General features: G+C 35.4%; 2 protein-coding genes across 5 annotated transcripts in view; one reads left to right on the forward strand and one right to left on the reverse strand.

Moving 5' to 3' along the window:
* The first annotated feature begins 733 nt into the window (after positions 1 to 733).
* LOC121879973 lies at positions 734 to 6128 on the forward strand. Its single transcript, XM_042386848.1, has 6 exons — positions 734 to 761; positions 2115 to 2320; positions 2514 to 2692; positions 4138 to 4292; positions 4576 to 4735; positions 5931 to 6128. The coding sequence occupies exons 1-6, from the start codon at positions 749 to 751 to the stop codon at positions 6010 to 6012; spliced, it is 795 nt and encodes a 264-aa protein (XP_042242782.1). The 5' UTR covers positions 734 to 748; the 3' UTR covers positions 6013 to 6128.
* A 1012-nt stretch (positions 6129 to 7140) lies between these two features.
* The window catches only part of LOC121879974 (RUN domain-containing protein 1-like), a 28385-nt gene continuing 15996 nt past the window's right edge, over positions 7141 to 19529 (reverse strand). For 3 of the 4 annotated variants that reach the window (XM_042386851.1, XM_042386850.1, XM_042386849.1), the window contains 6 exons: positions 18930 to 19063; positions 17906 to 18101; positions 17082 to 17240; positions 16393 to 16538; positions 15977 to 16071; positions 7141 to 15525 (listed from right to left, as the gene is read on the reverse strand). In XM_042386851.1, coding sequence (XP_042242785.1) covers positions 15419 to 15525; positions 15977 to 16071; positions 16393 to 16538; positions 17082 to 17240; positions 17906 to 18101; positions 18930 to 19063 — 837 coding nt within the window. In that variant the 3' untranslated portion in view covers positions 7141 to 15418. The remainder of the gene's footprint in view (positions 15526 to 15976; positions 16072 to 16392; positions 16539 to 17081; positions 17241 to 17905; positions 18102 to 18929; positions 19064 to 19529) is intronic. The other variant, XM_042386853.1, reaches the window with a different exon arrangement.

Raw genomic sequence — 19529 nt, forward strand, 5'->3', positions numbered from 1 at the left:
ATCTTCTAGACAAGTTTCTTTACAATGGTGGTCATACGTCCGGCAACGTCATATTATAAGATCCCAGCAGTGCATTGTTTTTCGTAATTTATCAACCTTTTGATATTAAATTTTATAGCGTGCAACCAAGGAAAAGAAACCGTAAAAAAATTCACAAAAGCATAAACTTTGTTGTCCGTTCACAAACTGCCAAACCCACTCATTATTAGATAAAAAAAAGTAGATATTGCCTAATGCCTACTAATGAGACAACTTCAATGTTTCGTTATGATAAACATGACCAAATCCAAATTACAGTAACCATAGCTTATACTTTTCATATGGAATTATACGAATATGTAGCATATACTGTACTAACGTCAATTAATACTCTACTGTAACAAAGCTTATGATATATATCTATGAGAATGTTCCAAGGATATCGGGATAAATTTGTCCGGGTCTCTGGTTCTGTAAACTTTGTGAAGGAATGCAGGCACACTACGTTGCTACTATAAGTTGAATGTGTAGACAACTTCTTGATAATGTAGTTAACCTAGGATAGTGTGACCCTACCAAACCTACCCACAATGAAGTAACGTTAACATTTATCACAAGCAGCCGTTAATTATGTATTTATTAATTAAATTTTCTAGTTAATTAAATATCATTGTACTTAAATTAATTCACTAAACTAGATATACAGTACAATGCTAATATTAGAATAAAGGTTAATGATCGGTTACCATGACAACAGCGAGGCGTCATCATGGCTGACCAAGGTAGTGACAACAATCCCATTTTTGCTTGTATATTCTTGTGGATTTATCTTATATACTTAACGACTTGATATGTCTAGGCTGATCTGAACCATATTTTGAACATCCAGGGGATTTTCTATATATTTTAATCTAACGTAACTTGACGTCCAGTGAAGTTTTCAGTATTTATAACGAAATCAACACCAAGTCCTAATTAATTTTACTATTCATACAGTATTTTTAATTCCCATCACCTCTTATTGGTTTACTAACCCTTTGGTCTGTTACTTTGTTGTGTTTTAAGGAAATAAAAGTTTCATACGTATTACTGTTTTGTGAAAATATAATAGTCACCACAATTGATCATTATTTCTCATGTTGCCACTAAACAAATCTCAGGAATTTTATAGTTACAATCAGTAGTTTTGACAATTCTAAGACAAATTGTGTTTAAGCAAGGTATTTAACCTTTTATTACTGTATGTAGTATGTTCCTACGAGGCGGTACTCACCCATAACGTCCAATGACTGTGGAGCTCCCCCAGTTAGGTTAGATTCGAAACTGTTTGTGTTTATTCGATGGTTTTGAACACTTAACCTTAATTTTTATAGCAAATCTCTAGATGCTGAGATGGGAGGAGGGGGGGGGGTGATTATCTCAGAAACTATTGATTTGCGTCATAAATGAAGGTCAGATTCATTCACTACACATCAAAAAATTTCGTAGTGGCGACAAGTGAAACTTACCCCAAATTAGAAGGCACTTTTATGTTAGATATTTTTGTTATATGTGATTGATTTCATAATTTATATGATTGACTACATTATCAATGTTTATTCAGTAAAAACTGTTGGTCAGGTTGATTGTTTTAATGAAGTGGGTATTTGCTCCCGACCATGAAAGGCCACAAAAAGAGATTAAATCGCACTTAATACAAGTTTAATAGTGCAGAATGTAAACGAAGGAAAATACTGTATTTGGAATTTACCATAAAAATATTGCAGTTCTTGTAAGTGTAGGAAGCTGTGGGTGTAAATAATTTTTGACTGCATAAAATACGAAGTTACCAGTCAAAACATAATTTAACCAAAAAATAGTTTAACTTAAGATTGTTACAAGAGGTTGGTTCAGGTTGTTTGCCGTCATGATTGGTTTAAGTATGTAACCATCTTTCACTTAATGCTTTTGTCAGTAACCATTTGTTTGAGGCGTGATATATTATGTCATGTAAATTATTTTGGTAAGAGATTTCTTCCATTGATGCTATCTTGACAATGAATAATTGAAATTAAGCATTACATGTTCTGTGCTAAACAGTACCATATTTTGTATTTTATTGTACTGTACGTTTATGGTGTGTATTGTATGACCAGTGCCCCCCCTGGAGGATGTGCCGGAGGTTTTGGAAAGAGTGCAAAATGCAGAACAGATGAAGAGAACGGCTAAAGAAAACAAAGAGGTTTCTTTACCCGAGGTCCCAACAAAAAAGGCTTCTCTCTTGCAGGCATCAGCTCAGAAATCCTCATCATCAAATTTTGGTGGAATGAAGAAAGGTTTTCTCTTTGGAGGACCCACAAAGGTAAGAAAATATGGATATTATACCTAACGAAAGAATGTGGCTAGGTTCCTTAAGGTCTCACTCCCAACTGATGAAATATTCAAACAATGAAGCACCTCGGCATCTATCTCCCCTTGAATGAAATAACTTGAGTAACTAATGCAGCAGTCTATTAATTAAGAATACAAAAAAATCTCTGTTGTTCATATTATAGGGAAAGAAGAGTTTGTCTACCAGGACAAGTAATAAGTCATCAGGTGCAGCCACACAATCTGCTGAGAACATCCCGATGATCAGAGCCCGACCGGAGAATTCCAGTCTTGTGTTTAAGGAGGTCCAAAATGCCATGGATGCTAACAATGCCATGGAGTTCCAAGATAAGTTAGCAAAGAAGTGAGTCTTTGATGATATTCCCCTGTACTGTATTAGTTTTATTACAAGAGACAAATATGAGAACTGTAACAGTGTTCAAATTGTAGAGGTATGCAGTCAGTGCCTCTGGTGAGTGAATATAACTGGGAATCTTCTGCTGCAACAGAACAGCTTGGAATATCCATTTTTGCTTTGCAGATTTGGTCTCTTGTTCACACCAGTGTTCCCTCCAGGCTGTGTACCTGCATGGTTGCCCATAGTGTCAGCAACAGTAGTATCTCTAACAATTTAAATAAACATCTTAAGTAGTTTACCTGGTTATTTAATGATTGTGTTTATTACTTCTTGAAAATACTTATGGTAACTTTGAAACAAATATATTATACAGTAAATGGCTTTTTGGTTTCTACTGGTGATGCATATCTACACAGTCTCAGTATTGTACAGTGGTCCCTCGGTTAACGAACACAATTCGTTTCAGAGGGTCGTTCGTTAACCGAATCCATTGTTTCAATGGGATATTGGGTAATTGGTTCCAGCTCACCGAAAAGTACATACAAAATAAAAAAATGCAGTAAAGTACACTTACTTTGAGGTGTGTATGTAGAAGGTTCCAGGTTGATGATGATGATGGGAATTAGAAGTGGGGTTGGAGGAGAAGGGAGAAGAGAAGGAAGTGGGGATGGAGGAGAAATCACCTTTCAGGGGACCCATGCTTGATGCCATCAATTAACCAATAAAATTTTAAGTTCACTAGGTGTAATTCAAGATTATTTTATTTAAATCAACACTACACTGTGCTATATATTATCAATATATTAAAAAAAATTCAGAATTACCAATAATTTCAATGAAAAATGCAAAAATATTCAAGACACCAACAAAATAGATGTTCACTCCACTGTCAACAAGCCCAACTGACGTCTTGTGGCTGAGTCAATCTGCTGATGGGCGCACAAGAAACTAGTTCCCTGTACTGCATATATTATCAATATGTTAAATAAATGTTAAAATGATTAGTAATTTTAATATAAAAAATGCAGAGATATTAAAGAGTACAACTTTCTTGATATTTACTCCACTGGAAACGAATATAAACATAGAACAGATTACTGAATTGGCAGACTAGCCCATCAGCTGATGCTCACACAAAACGTGATGTTCGTAAGGATTTCGTTAATTGAATTTTTGTTCATTAACCGAATTGAAGATTCTTATGGAAGGTAATTCGTTAACTGAGGGACCACTGTATTGGTGCACATAAAAAAAATCCTTCTGCACTGTGATGTAAAAAAATTAAAAGAAAGTTTAGGGAACCTTGGTTCCTGCCCTTCAAAAAATCCTGGCAGTGCCATTGACATTGTGAATTATATGTCATTGAATACAATACATTACTGTATTGGCATATAATGCATGCTTCTATTTTGTAAAAGAGCACATATTTCTATTTTATTTTGAAATTTCAGGCTGGAAACAAACGCCCACGTACGAGATGTATTGTCTGACCCAGCGTGGATACCAATTCTTGATGAATTTCAGCGAGATCCTGAGGCAGCAATGAAGAAATATAGAAAAGATGTAGAGGTCACAAGCACCTTGAAAGAGCTGTGTAATGTCTTGGGTAAGGAAGTGTAGTTACACACATGCCCTTCTCCTGGTTTTAAAGATATATCAGGTTACTGGAATATTTATTTTATATGAAAATCCTCTAATTGTCTGCAGCAGTAATACAGTATAAACTTTTCCTTCATGTTATTGAGTGTGAAAGCTGTTATTTCTCCAGATCTGGAACTGATTAAAATAACCATTACCACAGAAGCTACAGTAAGAGCATCTATGTTCAGTTTTATATATTTAACACCGGTTAACCCTCACATACACTCAACCAGTATAATGTATTGCAGGTGACACCTTCCTGCACATGAACAGTAGCATAAAAAGTGAAGAGGAACTTTTGTCTAGCAAGTTAATGGAGAATCCACAAGTGAAGGAGGCACTAATGGATCCCTTGGTGCAGCAGATGATGGTGTCCATGAAGCAAGGAGCAAATGATAAAGTTCAGAGGTTAGTTACCAAGATGAGTACCATGGTTGTTTATCATTCATTGTTACTGTAACCCCTTGTGTGTTTGTGTGTTTGAAATGGAATAATCTTGCCAAGCCCAGTGAGGTAAATAAGCTTTTTTTTTTTCATGTTATTTCCCTTAAGGCATAGAATGACCAGAATCAAGAGCAACTCAAGATACTATCATCATCATTTGCACCTGTAGTAAGAGATGTGTTCTGATGGGGTGTTTCCCCTTCTACAACATTGCTCTTAACCCCTCGAGTATGATGGATGGGCCGAGTCTTTATACTCAGAGGTTGACATAGTACAGTATTCAAGGGGTTAAAATATCCTAATTTATTGGCTAATTTATTGTACTCTAGGTTAACATTGTACTCAAGGAGAAAGATATTATACTAAATGGATTAATTCTTTATACTCAGGGAGTTAGCATCATACTCAAGAGGTTAAGGTTTCCATACAGCACTACATTCCCAATCAGTCAGCATTTCCATACACCACCCAACGTCATATTCTCCTGTCATGTATAACTCGGATCTCTTCGTGATTATCCCTCACGTGAGTTGGCTCGGTGTGCCGTATACTCAATGTGTTGTTTCTACATCGACAGCAAAGAAAACATGTATAACTACTGGTATGGTGTAAATATTTTGGCCTCCCTACATAGATGTACAGTAAAAAAAAAAAATCATCCCAAGCTCTCTTATGATTATCTGATAGTTGTCAAGACTCGCACTGTTTCTATAGCAACATTTACATTTTTAATTGTTTTTTTTATTATCTCTATACATTACTTCTCCCATTCTTGTGTGTAGTGATTCAAGGGGTATAGTAGGGTAGAGTTTTGAAGACAAGTGAAGAGTGAAACAGAAAAGTGCTAAGACAAGTAGAAATAACTATGTACACTATTGTTGGTATTGACTAAAGCAGTGTATAGAATGAATCTTTATGATCCACAACAATTCACTTTGTACATTTCTACCTGGTAATAATTTTCACTGCATATATTTCTACCTGATAATAAATTTTACTGCATATATTTCTACCTAGTAATAATTTTCACTGCATATATTTCTACATGATAATAATTTTTGCATATATTTCTGGTAATAATTTTCACTGCATATATTTCTACCTGATAATAAATTTTACTGCATATATTTCTACCTAGTAATAATTTTCATCATTACAGATGCTTCCAGTCAGCAAACCCAAGTCAAAAGAGACACATTCAGACTCTGATAGATGTTGGTTTGTTCAGTTTTGCTATGTAACTCCATAAAAGAAATAGATCTCATTCATAATTAAGATGGTAGGTACTGGACTACTTAGTTAATCAAACCACATCAGTGTACAACAAAACTCAATGCAATTAAAGAATTCTAACCAATTTCACAATTATTTATACAACAACAAATTAGGAACAAATACAATGATAAAAGAACCAACACCAATACAATAAGTCCTCGCTTAACATCGTCGTTACGTTCCTCAAAATGCGACGTTATAGGAAACAACATTAAGCGAATCAATTTTCCCCATAAGAAATAGATAAAATACGGGAGTTACGTTCCTGAGCGTCCCTTTGCCCCATGAAATACATTAAATATACAGAAATTCAATGGAATTTTTATAGAAAATAGTATATATACAGCTGTATATATAAATAAACCAAATCATTTTGTATTGTACTCACTGATGGACGGAGGTGGTGGAGCGAGTGTGTGGTGGGTAGTGGAGCGGAGGAGGAGGGCGGGAGAGGAGGAGAAGGATGGCAGGAGCGAAGGAGGAGGGCGAGTCACTGAGACTCGACTGGTGCCTCCTCCTCCCGCTCTGGCTGGCGTTCTTCCTCCATTTTTGTAGCGAGGCTAATGGTCTTACATTGCTTCTTCGCAACACTAGTAGAACTTGATGAGTGCTTGGAAGCCATTTCGAATGGTTAAGAGTACAGTATTTATAGCAAAAACACTTAAGCACACACCATTGATGTGGAAGCCTAACAGAGACTGGGTTGGGGACGCTGTGACATTCGGCGAGTTAGAGGTATTGTAGCGCACCGAGAGAGGGTGATGCGCCGTAAAAAGTAGTGACGACGCATAAACGTTATACGAATTTTGGGTATCTAAAGATTAGTGACGTAGTACCGAAACAGTGTTAAGCGGGCCAATGTTATACGAGGACTTACTGTAGTTATATTAAAATTGTCACTCCAAGTATACAATTCAGTGACCTTACCATATAATATACATATTTTTTTACCCCCCCCAATCTTTCTTTTAGTTATGCATTATTAGGTGAGTTAGTCCATTATACAGTATGTCTGGGGGTCACTATTAGTCTGGCCACACACCCTATTTCATAACACTGCTTTATGCAGGGAATTTTTTAATAAAACAGTTTCATCTCTTGCAATAAATGTATATTTTAACTTCGAACCAATTGCAGTAAATATATTTACAATAGTTAGCAAGACTGAAGGAATGTGCAAAGGAGGGATTATTCTGTCAAAAATTAAACAACTTCCTTTTAACGAGAAGTTTTTCTAACATGATAATTACCTTATTTATAAATGTTACTACATTTGATATAATACACTAACACCTTCATTATATGACTCCGGTAACTAGTCAAAGGGGCCCCAGTCCTAATGAGGTAATATATCCCAATACCTGACTCTTAGGATTCGAGTCAAGTCAGAATAAACTTCAATCATACGAATTTCAATTTATAATAGTTTTGACAGGTTGGTGCTTATTAAAACTGAGGCCTATTTTGCCTGTGACCCGTGATATGTGCACACACACGCGCACATGCTCTTTATAGCAAACAGAAGAGCACGGTAGATACTCTTTTGGCAAAGTTCAGCGTGGAAATTGAAGACCGAAGCGTACTGAACTATACGTAAGTCAGGCATTTGTGCTTATTTCATACTGATATATTGGTGACTAGATTTATATGAAATTAAAATGGTTAGATGACAAATGATGGTATACCTAACGTAGTATAACAAGATGATGATATGATATAACTCACATGTAGTATAACTGGTGATGAATGATGTAACGGACATGGAATACAACTGATGATGATGATGATGATATACCTCACACGTAGTATAAGTGAAAATAAATTATGATCTACCTTGCTTGTGGTATAACTAATGACAAATGATGATACACCAGTACCTGACATGTGGTATAACTGAACAGGTAAGTAATCAGTGATAATCCTCACATGCATATAGTTGAACAAGGCTAGATGTACAGTACAACAGTTTTATATATCAACTTTGTTATATAATACTTATTTTTACAGTACAATATGAGCGTCACGTTTACATATACATGTAGTCGGCTCATGAAGTGATGTGTCATTAAGTTCTCCGGGTCTGGGAATAACACTAATAAGACACTATATATTCACAAGAAATACCAAAGACTGTCCTACTTAAGTTATATAATTTTCATATCACTATTGACTTAAGCTTATGTAATACTTCACCACATATAATAATAAATGCACTATACTGTACAGTATAAGAAGTGATGATGCAGTACACTGCTTCACTATTCACCGATGTTCTTCTCCGGTACAGTACCAAGACGGTTAAAGAACTGACCTATTGACTAAGCTCCGCTCACTTTTGGAAACCTTAGCAACTGTGACGGTATAGTTTCTTCTTGTATGGTTGCTAAGTGAATTCATCAGTGTGGCAGTGCACTTCACACTTCAATAAGTCAACTTCAGTGAGTTGTGGTAGTTACTAATCACACTGAGGGAGGGTTGGAGTTAGTCAACAGCTCAACTGAATTGTAGATCCAGCGCACAGTTTGTGAGTACAGTATTCACTAAATCACTTCATAACTTTACATTTTCATTTCACTGTCTTCTTCAAAGACTTGTTAGCCAAGCATTTCTTCCTCAAATGTGTTCAGCTAAGTATTTTGTTGACTGCTGCCAATTTTGTTTGGTACAATAGGCGAAGTTGCTACTTTGTGTTCTAATTTCTTCAAATACTGTACTAGGATTGGTATTAACTTCTGTAGTCATGGTTCAGCACATTACTGATCTATAGTTACTAAAATACTTCCAAATAAAGTACAGATAGAATTATGTACTGTGCATGTAGTCATACAAACTCTTCTATTACTTTGGGAATTCTGTTGCTGCCATGCCACGGTGATTAAAGGCAACTTGACAAATGAATTTCCTCCCGTGTGCTCCTGACATGGGTCACATCCTTGAGTGATCACCAGTGAAAGTCAAGTCTGGCTGAAGTTAAGATTTAATGTGAAATGACATTGTAAGATAACAGAAAAAGATAGAATGACTTTATACAACATAATTATGTTAATTTTGTACCCATTATTTTGCCCACTTTTTTTTTTACAACTCACATAATAGACGTATTTTTCTCTGAGTTTAATAAAAAAAATGCAGTTAATTTAAAAAATTTACAAGATTTGTATCACCACATATGTGTGCAACATCTGGCAACTTGGCAGAGATTGAATACTACTTAACCATTCATGACCTTCAAAATATAATGAATTAATTTTGTGATATTTGCTTATAAAGACAAGTTTCCCTTCCTGATGCTGAACTATAGTAATAATAATTTATACAGTACATACTTGTATATAAACCAAGAGGAAATGAGAGCCTTTTTAACCTAACTACATACAGTTGTAAACACAATATCTAACACTTAATAAAACCTGGTGTTTAGCAACTACAGTACTTGAAGGTTGTGTTGGTAAGGTGAACTGGCATTTAACATCTATTTATTCATATTTTCTTTTATACAACACTGATAATGGAATTTAAATATAAAATGAAGAGCAACACTCAACAGCCCAAATTCAATCAAATGTGTCCTGCAAGATATCAGATACTGCCAAGTGTCAATAAAATTTTGGCTGCAATTGTACATCAAACTATTGCTTCCTGTTTCCAGAGAAATAGACTAAGGAGTTTAAATAAGAAGACCAAGCTTATACATTATTCATATATGAGAAGCTGCTCCTTTACCGTACAGTGCTTTGCTTATTAACATTTAGGGATCAGTGTGCTTATCTTTTTGCCTTTGTTTTAAACCTCCAGTGCGTGAGATACATCACCATGACACAACAGATTAAGTGTATAATAACCAAATTTGTTCTGTATTAATTAAGACATTACAAGCTGCTTCACAAAAACATTAAATTTATCTTAATTCATACACCGCAACATTGTCATTATTTTTTTTTAATCAATTACAGTCCCTCCTCTGATACATCACCTTAATCAATCATTACTTTTATGCCTGTAAGTCAGTATATTTAGATTATAGATTAGTTATCATATTTAACGGGTAATAACGGACTACAAAATTCACCTCTTTAGCGACAACAATTTTACCATATTATGTGGATGCTCACCATGTTGTAGATGCCACTAGTACCCTCACTCTTCATGCTTACTATTTTATCCTAGTGGAGAAACTTTTAAACAATTATTGTATTAACAGTCTGCACAATATTAAACCTTAAGGGTAACTTGGAACTTGTGAAGTTTAAGAGTGTGGACAATTTGCAGGAATTAAATTTCATGTTTGATGCAACTAATTCCTTTGAATGTTTTCACACTGATACGGTAATACTACAGGTGTTGTTATTAAGGTAGGGCAACACACTGTATGGTATGTTGTGTGATAACATTTACCTTCAGGACACTGAACTTTCAGTTTTACTTAATGGGTTCACTTCAACTTTTTGGGAAAATATTTCTTACAGGAAAATATACAGTAACTAACTTTTGATATTGTTACATTTTTTGGCTCTACTGTTATATCCCAGAAAAGTATGTACAGTACACAGTTCCATTCGTTTGTTTCATATTCATATGTTTATGGGCATAGCAAGTTCCCCGATTCAGAAGTAAATTAACTGAACATACTGTACAGTGTTAACATTTCTGATTCTTAAACCATGACATAAGTCTCATCACTAACAACCAGGCAAGGTTGGTTTATCATTACTTACAATGGTATCCAGAGCTGGGTGAAACAAACCCTTCTAACATGGGGATCACCATTCAACACAAGCTCTGGAGATGATAGACAAATTTTTGTTTTTCATTCAACACACTTGAGGCATATAACCTTTACAGTCAGAGGAACATCAAGCAGTGAACCTGAGGATGTACCTCCTAGTGAAATACTGCTCTGTCATTCACTCATTGGTGGAACACTCTGATATCCCACAAGTTGTATTAGTACTGATTTTTCTTATGTATTTTGAGGTGAATATTGAGATGGTGTCGTGGGTACTATGGTGGTGGTGTGTGGGATGATGATTGTTGTGGTGAGTATTGAAGTGATATGGTGTTCATTATGGTGGTGAGTGAGAGTGACTTGTAATATAGTGATGATAATGTGTTTGTAAGTGTCTGAACATTTACATACAAACAATTAGATGGAAATCATTTCACAAAAATGGGAAGCTTAGGATGGTTCACAGTACAATTTCTCTAATTTCATTCCAAAAACCAGAAAAAAATGCTAATATATCAGCATTTTATCTCTGTAATAGTCAAAAGTGTTGTAAATAATGTAAATATTCACAAAGAAATAAGAGACATTACAATAATAAGCATAAAAGAGTTTAGGGTTATATTGGCCCCTGGGAACAGAGAAATTACTGAAAAGTGGCATCATTTAAGACTTCTAGGTACTGATGGTGTCACGAATCATAAACTGCTCTATGAATACAATGTGCTTTAGTTAAACAATATAATGATATGTAATATTATTTCAATTTTACTTCTTGAAGGTCGTGAAAGATTATACCTGATGATTTAAAATTCATCTACAGCATCACCATACACCCACCACAGTACTGTACTTTACATCAGGTAAATTAAATCCCAGTATAGTATATATATGCAGCTTTGAAATATAATAAAATTACAAACAATATTTACTGATTTTATGATAAAGTTCTTAGCTGTAGTACTTAAATGCCTAAATGTCTTTCCCAACTGCATGACAGACCATCTTAAATACTCAGGCAAAACACCCCATGACTCCTGCAGCTGTTGTTCGTGAAATGACTTGTGTTCAATTTATCCCTATAAGGCCTCGCACAAACTTTTGCTTAACACTTGACAATAAGCAACAGAAATTATAATTATAAACTCCACTGGCTATATACAGTACTGTATAAATTACAATTGCAATATTAAAGAAAAATATTTTAGTCTGCTGGTAATTTGAAACTGCTATTACATAAAAAGATTAATAAACAAGTTAATATTTAAAACTTTTACTTCTCTCAGACACGGTTCTTACTTGACTAGAATACAAGTGGTGTGTGTGTCACTAAATACTACATGTCTTGGTTATATGGTTCTGATGCAGCAAATAACTACCACTTTAAGTAAATGAATAAATTATTAATTCTACACCTTTGTACAGTAGTTACAGTATCGTCAATCACAGGTCTACGGTTTTTCACAGTTTCCGATAATAGTCGAGTCGAGTCAGACACAATACAGTATAACACTATTTTTATCTATTATCTTTGCTCCTCTCCCATTTTTTTTATGAAATGAAACAATATAGACATGAAAGGAGGGAGGGAGGAATATAATAATGTTTGATAAGTGCAGGAAGTGAGAGAAAAGAACTAAGACAACAGGTAGTAATACTCAAGTATTCTTGCTCATACTTTGTAAAACATGAACAGTAAATCCTCTCAATAACAGACTAATTCGAGTCAATTAATAGGGGATTCCCTTAATGGGGCAGTTTCCTTTTTTCCTTGTGTAGTGTATATACAAAATGCCATAAAAGTTTCACATCACTACCGGGCATCAAAATGCACACTTTATACTGTAATGAATACTGTATAATAGAGATTCAACTTACAGTACCTTGTTTATGCTGCCCTGGCACAAGTGGTGCTCCCTCTTCTTGTGCCAGGCATATGGAGACAGTAAATTGGTCACTGTCATAGTATCAGACACAAAAGTACTGTATCTTTTTTTCAATCTTTTAATTAATTTCAAGCCTCTTTTCTACTGAGGGATGGAATCTCTTATTCTGTATATTAACCTTAGACAATAATAGCACTCCATAATGATGCTTCACACACGGAAATTCACAAGAAAACGGCACGAGATGAAGGAGAAGACCGAAAAGCCATGCATAAGCGACTGTGGGAGCCCTCAACCAATCACAGCACAGCATCTTTTAGTCCACCAATCATGTGCAGTTACTGCCCTCCCACAGGTTTGGACGGCTGGGATGCTCAGCCAAACTGTGTCTGGCAAGCCCCGACATGCACCAACTGACCGTGCAGTCAATTGTGGACAACTGCGCACATTAATGGATTTTACTGTCTCAGCCACTAGTGTTACTGTATACAAAGACATACATTATTGGGAGTATCCAGTACCGAGAAGATTTACTGTATGTATACCTAACCCTGACCACATAAAATTTTTACACCACAGCCCATCAAGGTTTTTAAACAGCACAGGTCACCACCAGAATGGAAACAATTGTGCTACTTTTACAAAATTCATACCAGAAGTCAACCACTAAATACAAACAGCTCACAAAACTAATCATTGATTGACTGAAACAGAAACAACAATTGAAAAATGTATGATAAATAATGCACATAATTTATAAACCTACTTCCTTCTATGAAGTCGGATAGTGTATAATAAATTGTTCAATCTATTTTCTTAACACCATTCACATTCTTCTTTTTCCCCCATTCATTCTTCTACTCTTTTCACCTGCAATACCTTACCATATTAACTTGGTATATACCTGTGAATAAGTTAATGTATTGTATAGCTGTATAAATGACACTTCAAATCACCATTCTGTACTGTACATAGAGATGGGCATTGTCACAGTAACATGGATGCTAAAACTGAAGCACTCATAAAAGGTTTACCACAGTCAGATACATTGATGTACAGTACACTCGCTCCAAAAGTATCTTTACGGATGAGTCCGATGAATTTCAGAATGAACACCAACTCCTGCGGTCTCGGTAGGGTTGTCAAAATCCTTCGTCTCTTGTGTCAAATCATCTAGCACAAAATGGTAAAGGCACTTTTTGGAGTGAGTGAACAGGGACCTTAGCCTATGGAGAAGAATTTACCTGGAAAACTTTGCTTTGATTCTTGCCAACTAAACAGATACATATACTGTATGACAACAACTTAAGTGGTGAAAGACAACTCAAGGGGCTTTTCATTATCACCTTTACAGATTCAAAATTATCCCTCAGAAGTTACTCCGCTCATATTAATACTGATTATCTCATAACAAATTACAATATGCAATATCTTAATTTTTAGTATTCATTATGACTGAATCAATGCATAACATGGAAGCAGCTGATCTCAATACACTGTACTATATAAGAATCATTCATAGGTATACAGTGTAGTCATTTTGCTACACTGTCAAGGTAGATGAACATTCAATACCAAGCACACAAAGGGCAATACAGTACCGGTATTAATTTTGACTAGAAAATGTTCATACATTACTTTCCTTATACACATTGAATATATAATCCCTCAAATGGCCTCAGGCTCAGATACATACTGTATGAAACTATCAGATAAACTATTTGTTGTGACCTATACGAGGTCATTATTTCACGTTTATATTTAGTACTTTTTACGAATGTTCTATTATTTTTCCCCCAGTACTTTGTTTTGCAGCCGTAACTGATGGGCTGGAACATCATTGCCATTCACATTTCTTATTTATATAGAATATGAAGCTATACTACATGTAGTACTTAGTTCAGTCTTGCACCATGAAATACAGACTATCTTTCCTCTATATAAAAAAAAATCTTGCCAAGAACCTGATGATCATTAAATTTTTCAATGCATGAAGCTTGGTTCATTTACCTTTCACATAAAGTCTCAAATCAATCTTTACATAAATGAACAATATACTGTACTGTATACAACAAAGGGGATCCTTACTCCCATTCCTTCATGTAATACTGTACTTCACTCTATCATGACTCATCATTAGGGCCCCCATTTTATTATATCCATAACTTCACTTTGTAAGAGAAAAATTCCATGGTATATAAGAGTATTTCTTTGGATTCACAACCTATGAGACTTGTACCCAGCACTATGGGTAACCTATTACCCCAGGGAGGAGCCTCCCCACAGTGGTGGGAGATGAAATCAAGGGAGCCACTTGAACTGGCCAGCAACTTAGATGGTAACACTCATCTAATATTGGGAAGTATTTTTAAACTTTAGAAAGGTTGTTCTGACAATGTTTCCTTGCATGAGATGATTGTGAGTGAAATGTTACAAGATTCTAAATAAGACACCGTGGCTTAATGTAGAAAAATTTCTGGACGTAGATTTGGTGATTAATGGTTACATACCAGTTATTTTCACAAATTATTTTTCCTTGTGCTCCAGCCAAAGCTGTGGAAACATAATAATGTCTACCTATGAGTAATAAAAATAAAAACTTTGGACTAAATTCAAACCAAAATCTTCAATTGCCTATGAAGCAGAACACAAGGAGGTACAGAAGTACAGTATACACTGTTTAAATCCTTACCAGAGGAAGACAATAACTTTAATCATGATTTTGTGAGACTCAGCCTCACAATTCAAATATTTATCACCTGTTCAGAATGCATCTTTGATGTTTTGAAATGGCCGAACTGCTAAATCAATTGGCAAATTGAAGTTGTGTTTATTTATCCTTTCTAATGAACGAAGGGCATCTTCAAAACCTGGAGACAAAAAAGAAAGCAATGAATAAATGTTAAAACAGCCAACAAACAACTATTATAAGTAACAACTAGTATCATGATACATTGAAGATGTGAGTTGGTGTTTATCTCAATAAGTTTATGTACAGTACAGTACTCAGTGAGCCACAGTGACGAGTTTATGTCCTTCAAAGAGGAAGAAATCCTATAAACATATTTAAATATAGATACAACAACACGGGATATCAACATTTTCAAGAGTGAAATATTTTATAGAAATTTCATTACTTCGCTACAATACCAAGGAGACAGAATTGATATATGGTTTATTTTTGTCTAAGTTCACAACCAATCATTAAGAAAACTTGGTTGTCTTCTTACCAGATACTATACCATGCTGTAATACCCGCAATGACCAGTGACACGATAAAAATTAATTGTGTGCCCAAACAAAGACTTCTAAGCTACATACCCGTTTTGCTGACGTAACTCCAAGACTGGTAATAGTTTTCTGTCAGTGCCTGTGTCCGGAAGATGAGACGGAGCCAAATAATCAACTTCTTCTGGCTGTTTAAAACACAAGAAAGTTAACTTAGTTATATTACCTTCCAATCTTTCTGTCCTAAATTGTGGCCACATTTTCCAACATTCAGAAGACAGTGATCATAATCATTGTGGCATCCTTAGCAACCATTACAAGATGTTCATTGGCTGCTGGTGGTAAGTGAATCAATATGTCAGGTCAATGAATTCAAGACTATTTTTTCTTTACAGTGTTTAATAGAATGGATTCTCTTTCAAGTGAAAACTATATAAACTCATGCCAACATTTCGGTCCAATTTTTACTTTTAATACATAACTGATAACAAATGAGGTACTGTACTTACTTAATAGCAGCACAGATGAAGGCCTTAAAATGTGAGTCATAGCTTCGCTTGAGGGGGGTGTGGGAGGAAATGATGCTGCCGATGACCCCAAGAAGAGTCTGTTTGTTGGTCATGGCTGATCCACCTGTGATCTCCAAGTTGAAACTCTGCAATTCAGTTTGTCAAATGTTATTCATCACAGATTGAACTAGCAAAATAAATTGAAACACACATACAGTAGTACTATCACTAGCTGCCAAATAAAGAAGTGACATAACTTCCAAAATAATCAACTATGTACAACCCAAGTTAATCTCAACCAGAATTTTCACATTACATACATACATACATACATATTATTACAGTACATACACACCAGATCTAAACTAAACCACTCCAGCCATTCTCTTTTTAAACCTCTCCAGGCATGCGTGGAAATGAATACACGATGGGCATATGAAGTGAGTCAAAACACACACACAGAAAAAGGTGTAAATGAAAAGAAAAGAAGATATTATTATGGGACACTTTTGACAATACTCAAATTCTGTTGCAAATTAACATTTTTTTAACTGAATTTGACAACATATAATAAGCAACATTCTTGAAGGTTTTTACAAGACATCTGGGGGTAAATTCAAAACATTTCTCTGTATTCTGACTGTAGTATCTTATATGACGCAGATACCACGATGAATTATCCATCTTACCTGACTGAGTCTTCTGGCAGGTGTTCGATTATACTGGTCTCCCTTTTTGAGGTGGTAATATTTGAGAATGAGGTCCCACGCGTGCATCAACTTGGTGGGCTTCTGTGACTGTTGCGGGAAACATGATAGGAACGGCACCAGACTCTGGCTTTGTCCAACCTGCATCACAATCAAGGGAAGTATGATACCAGATTCTTTAGTTGTTGTCATCTTAGCATAGAGTACAACAACTTCAGTATGGGGAATATCATGCAAGACTGTGTGATGGTTTACGGTAAATAACATGACTGATATAGGTTCTGAGTTTAGTAATAAAGAAAGTAAAACTATTTTAACAAAACTGAAAGATAAGTAAGATAAGGGGAAATAATGGGGAAATTATCAGTTTGCAGTTCTTAAGGTAAAACTGTTGTCTGTTAGATGAAGATGATAACTATAAAGTGAGAGACATAAACAGACTTCCTAAGAACAAGATGGCTAGTTGGGATACAAAATTTTCTGAGAGTAAGATGAAAAGTTAGAATTGTGGTTACTGTGAAGAAGAAATATTATGATTCCAACAAGGTAAAGTTATGAGGAAAGCAAGTGCAGTAAAGTGAAGGATTAACCCTGAAATTTTCTTTGGGAAAGTATATAAGTAATGTAGGAAGTGAGGAAGGGAGGGGGTGGGATGGTGTAAGCAACAGTGGGGAAGGACAGTCTGAAGAGCTTGTACATACTGGGGCTAATTCAAGGATAAATATCTTCAAAATGACTACAAAATTACTTGTAAAAACTTGATTGAATATTAAACACTGAACACTAATACTAAAACTTCAACTTACTGGCATTAGTCCATGTTGTATGAGATCTCTAAGTGAGGGTGCGAGGTGCTTGCGGACGGCTTGTGTTAGCTCCTCATTACCTGCCATGATGGGCATCTCCTCAGAATCACTGGTGTAGTCGCTGTCTACAGGAGTTTCAGGTCCAAGTAGTTCCAGCAAATTTGAGATCGCCAACTCTAGAGCTGCTCGTAAATCCCTACAGTAAAAGAGAAACAATAAAAATGAATGTATTCAAATCTCATTTTAGTTTTTTGTTAAGAAAAAATTTACTAACTATGAGAACTTCTTATTCCTCATAACAAGATCTGTAAAGGAGTAGTTGTGGCCAGCAACAAAGAAGTATAATAAAGGGTTGTTGCTCAAGGACAGATCAGTGGACTACACAGGTAAGTACAGTAAAGGACATAAAAGTTATTAATTGTGGAACAGGAGGTTAAGTTTATCTACCACTCGTGTAAGGATGACAAAAGTAACATGAAGAGTGTTACTGTAGGGAAAAAAAGTGGCTTGTGAGGGTCGTGTATTAATAGAACACTGAAAGAAATACGAGTTAAAAGTAATATTAAAAGTCATATTTCTTTATACAACAATAGATATTTCTGGGTATACAAGTACTTTTGGGGATATGATTGCATCCTTATCCCGATATAAAAATTTGCAGTGCATAACTTTTACAGACCGCACCACCCACTAGAGAGTGAGACCCATTGTAATTGACCCTAATACAGTGAAACCTCAATACAATGGACATCTATTTCTATATAACCCATTAGGTGGGGGGGTCACATCTAATGGACCCTTAATATATAATGTACTTCCATCTCTATATAGTTCGTTAGATGGAGGTTTCACATCCAACAGACCTTCGATATAACTGACTTTTATCTCCATATAATCAGTTAAATAGAGGTGGTGTCACTGTAGCAGTAAATGAAACCAATAAAATATTCCTCTTCATATAAAGTTCTTGAAAGGGTCAATAAAACGAACAGAAATCTGGACAATTTCACGAGCGTTCACTCACCCATAATGGTTTCCCTGCGGTGTTTTCTTGAGGGTATTCTTCCTGAATCTGTTCCTGCTGGTCCCACACCCAAATGACAGCATGCTCATTAACGTTGCTGCTCGCTTCATGATATTCTCAGTCTCTTTCCGTAGCTGGCGATGGCAAGAATCTTATCAAACATGGGACTGTATATATATTAGGTAACCTGTCATCTATGTGAGTAATTGAAATATTCCACTACAAACATGAAGCAGATAAACCATGATGTATGCAAATCATCTGGATGGTAAATAGAGAATATTCTAATTATCATGACCTCCAGTTTTAAAGGTTTTGTAATACCTGAATCTTAAAAAAAAGTTAGTGAGGAAGTATCTGATGCGAGATGTAAAGAGGCAAATCCCTTCAGCACGTCATAGCTCCATATATGCTGTTGAAATTAGTCTCTCCTGAACTACAAGTAAGAGTACATATGAACTACAGTACAGGAGCAACAAGGGCAGGAAGTACAAGTAAGAGTACATATGAACTACAGTACAGGAGGAACAAGGGCAGGAAGTACAAGTAAGAGTACATATGAACTACAGTACAGGAGGAACAAGGGCAGGAAGTACAAGT

This window comes from Homarus americanus, unplaced genomic scaffold (genome assembly GCF_018991925.1).
Source record: "Homarus americanus isolate GMGI-L3 unplaced genomic scaffold, GMGI_Hamer_2.0 scaffold29478, whole genome shotgun sequence".
Classification (NCBI taxonomy): domain Eukaryota; kingdom Metazoa; phylum Arthropoda; class Malacostraca; order Decapoda; family Nephropidae; genus Homarus; species Homarus americanus.

Coding starts and splice junctions, on each gene's coding strand:
- LOC121879973 (XM_042386848.1), top strand. Junction 2,321..2,513: donor TCTTTGGAGGACCCACAAAG/GTAAGAAAATAT, acceptor TTCATATTATAG/GGAAAGAAGAGTTTGTCTAC. Junction 4,736..5,930: donor GCAAATGATAAAGTTCAGAG/GTTAGTTACCAA, acceptor TCATCATTACAG/ATGCTTCCAGTCAGCAAACC.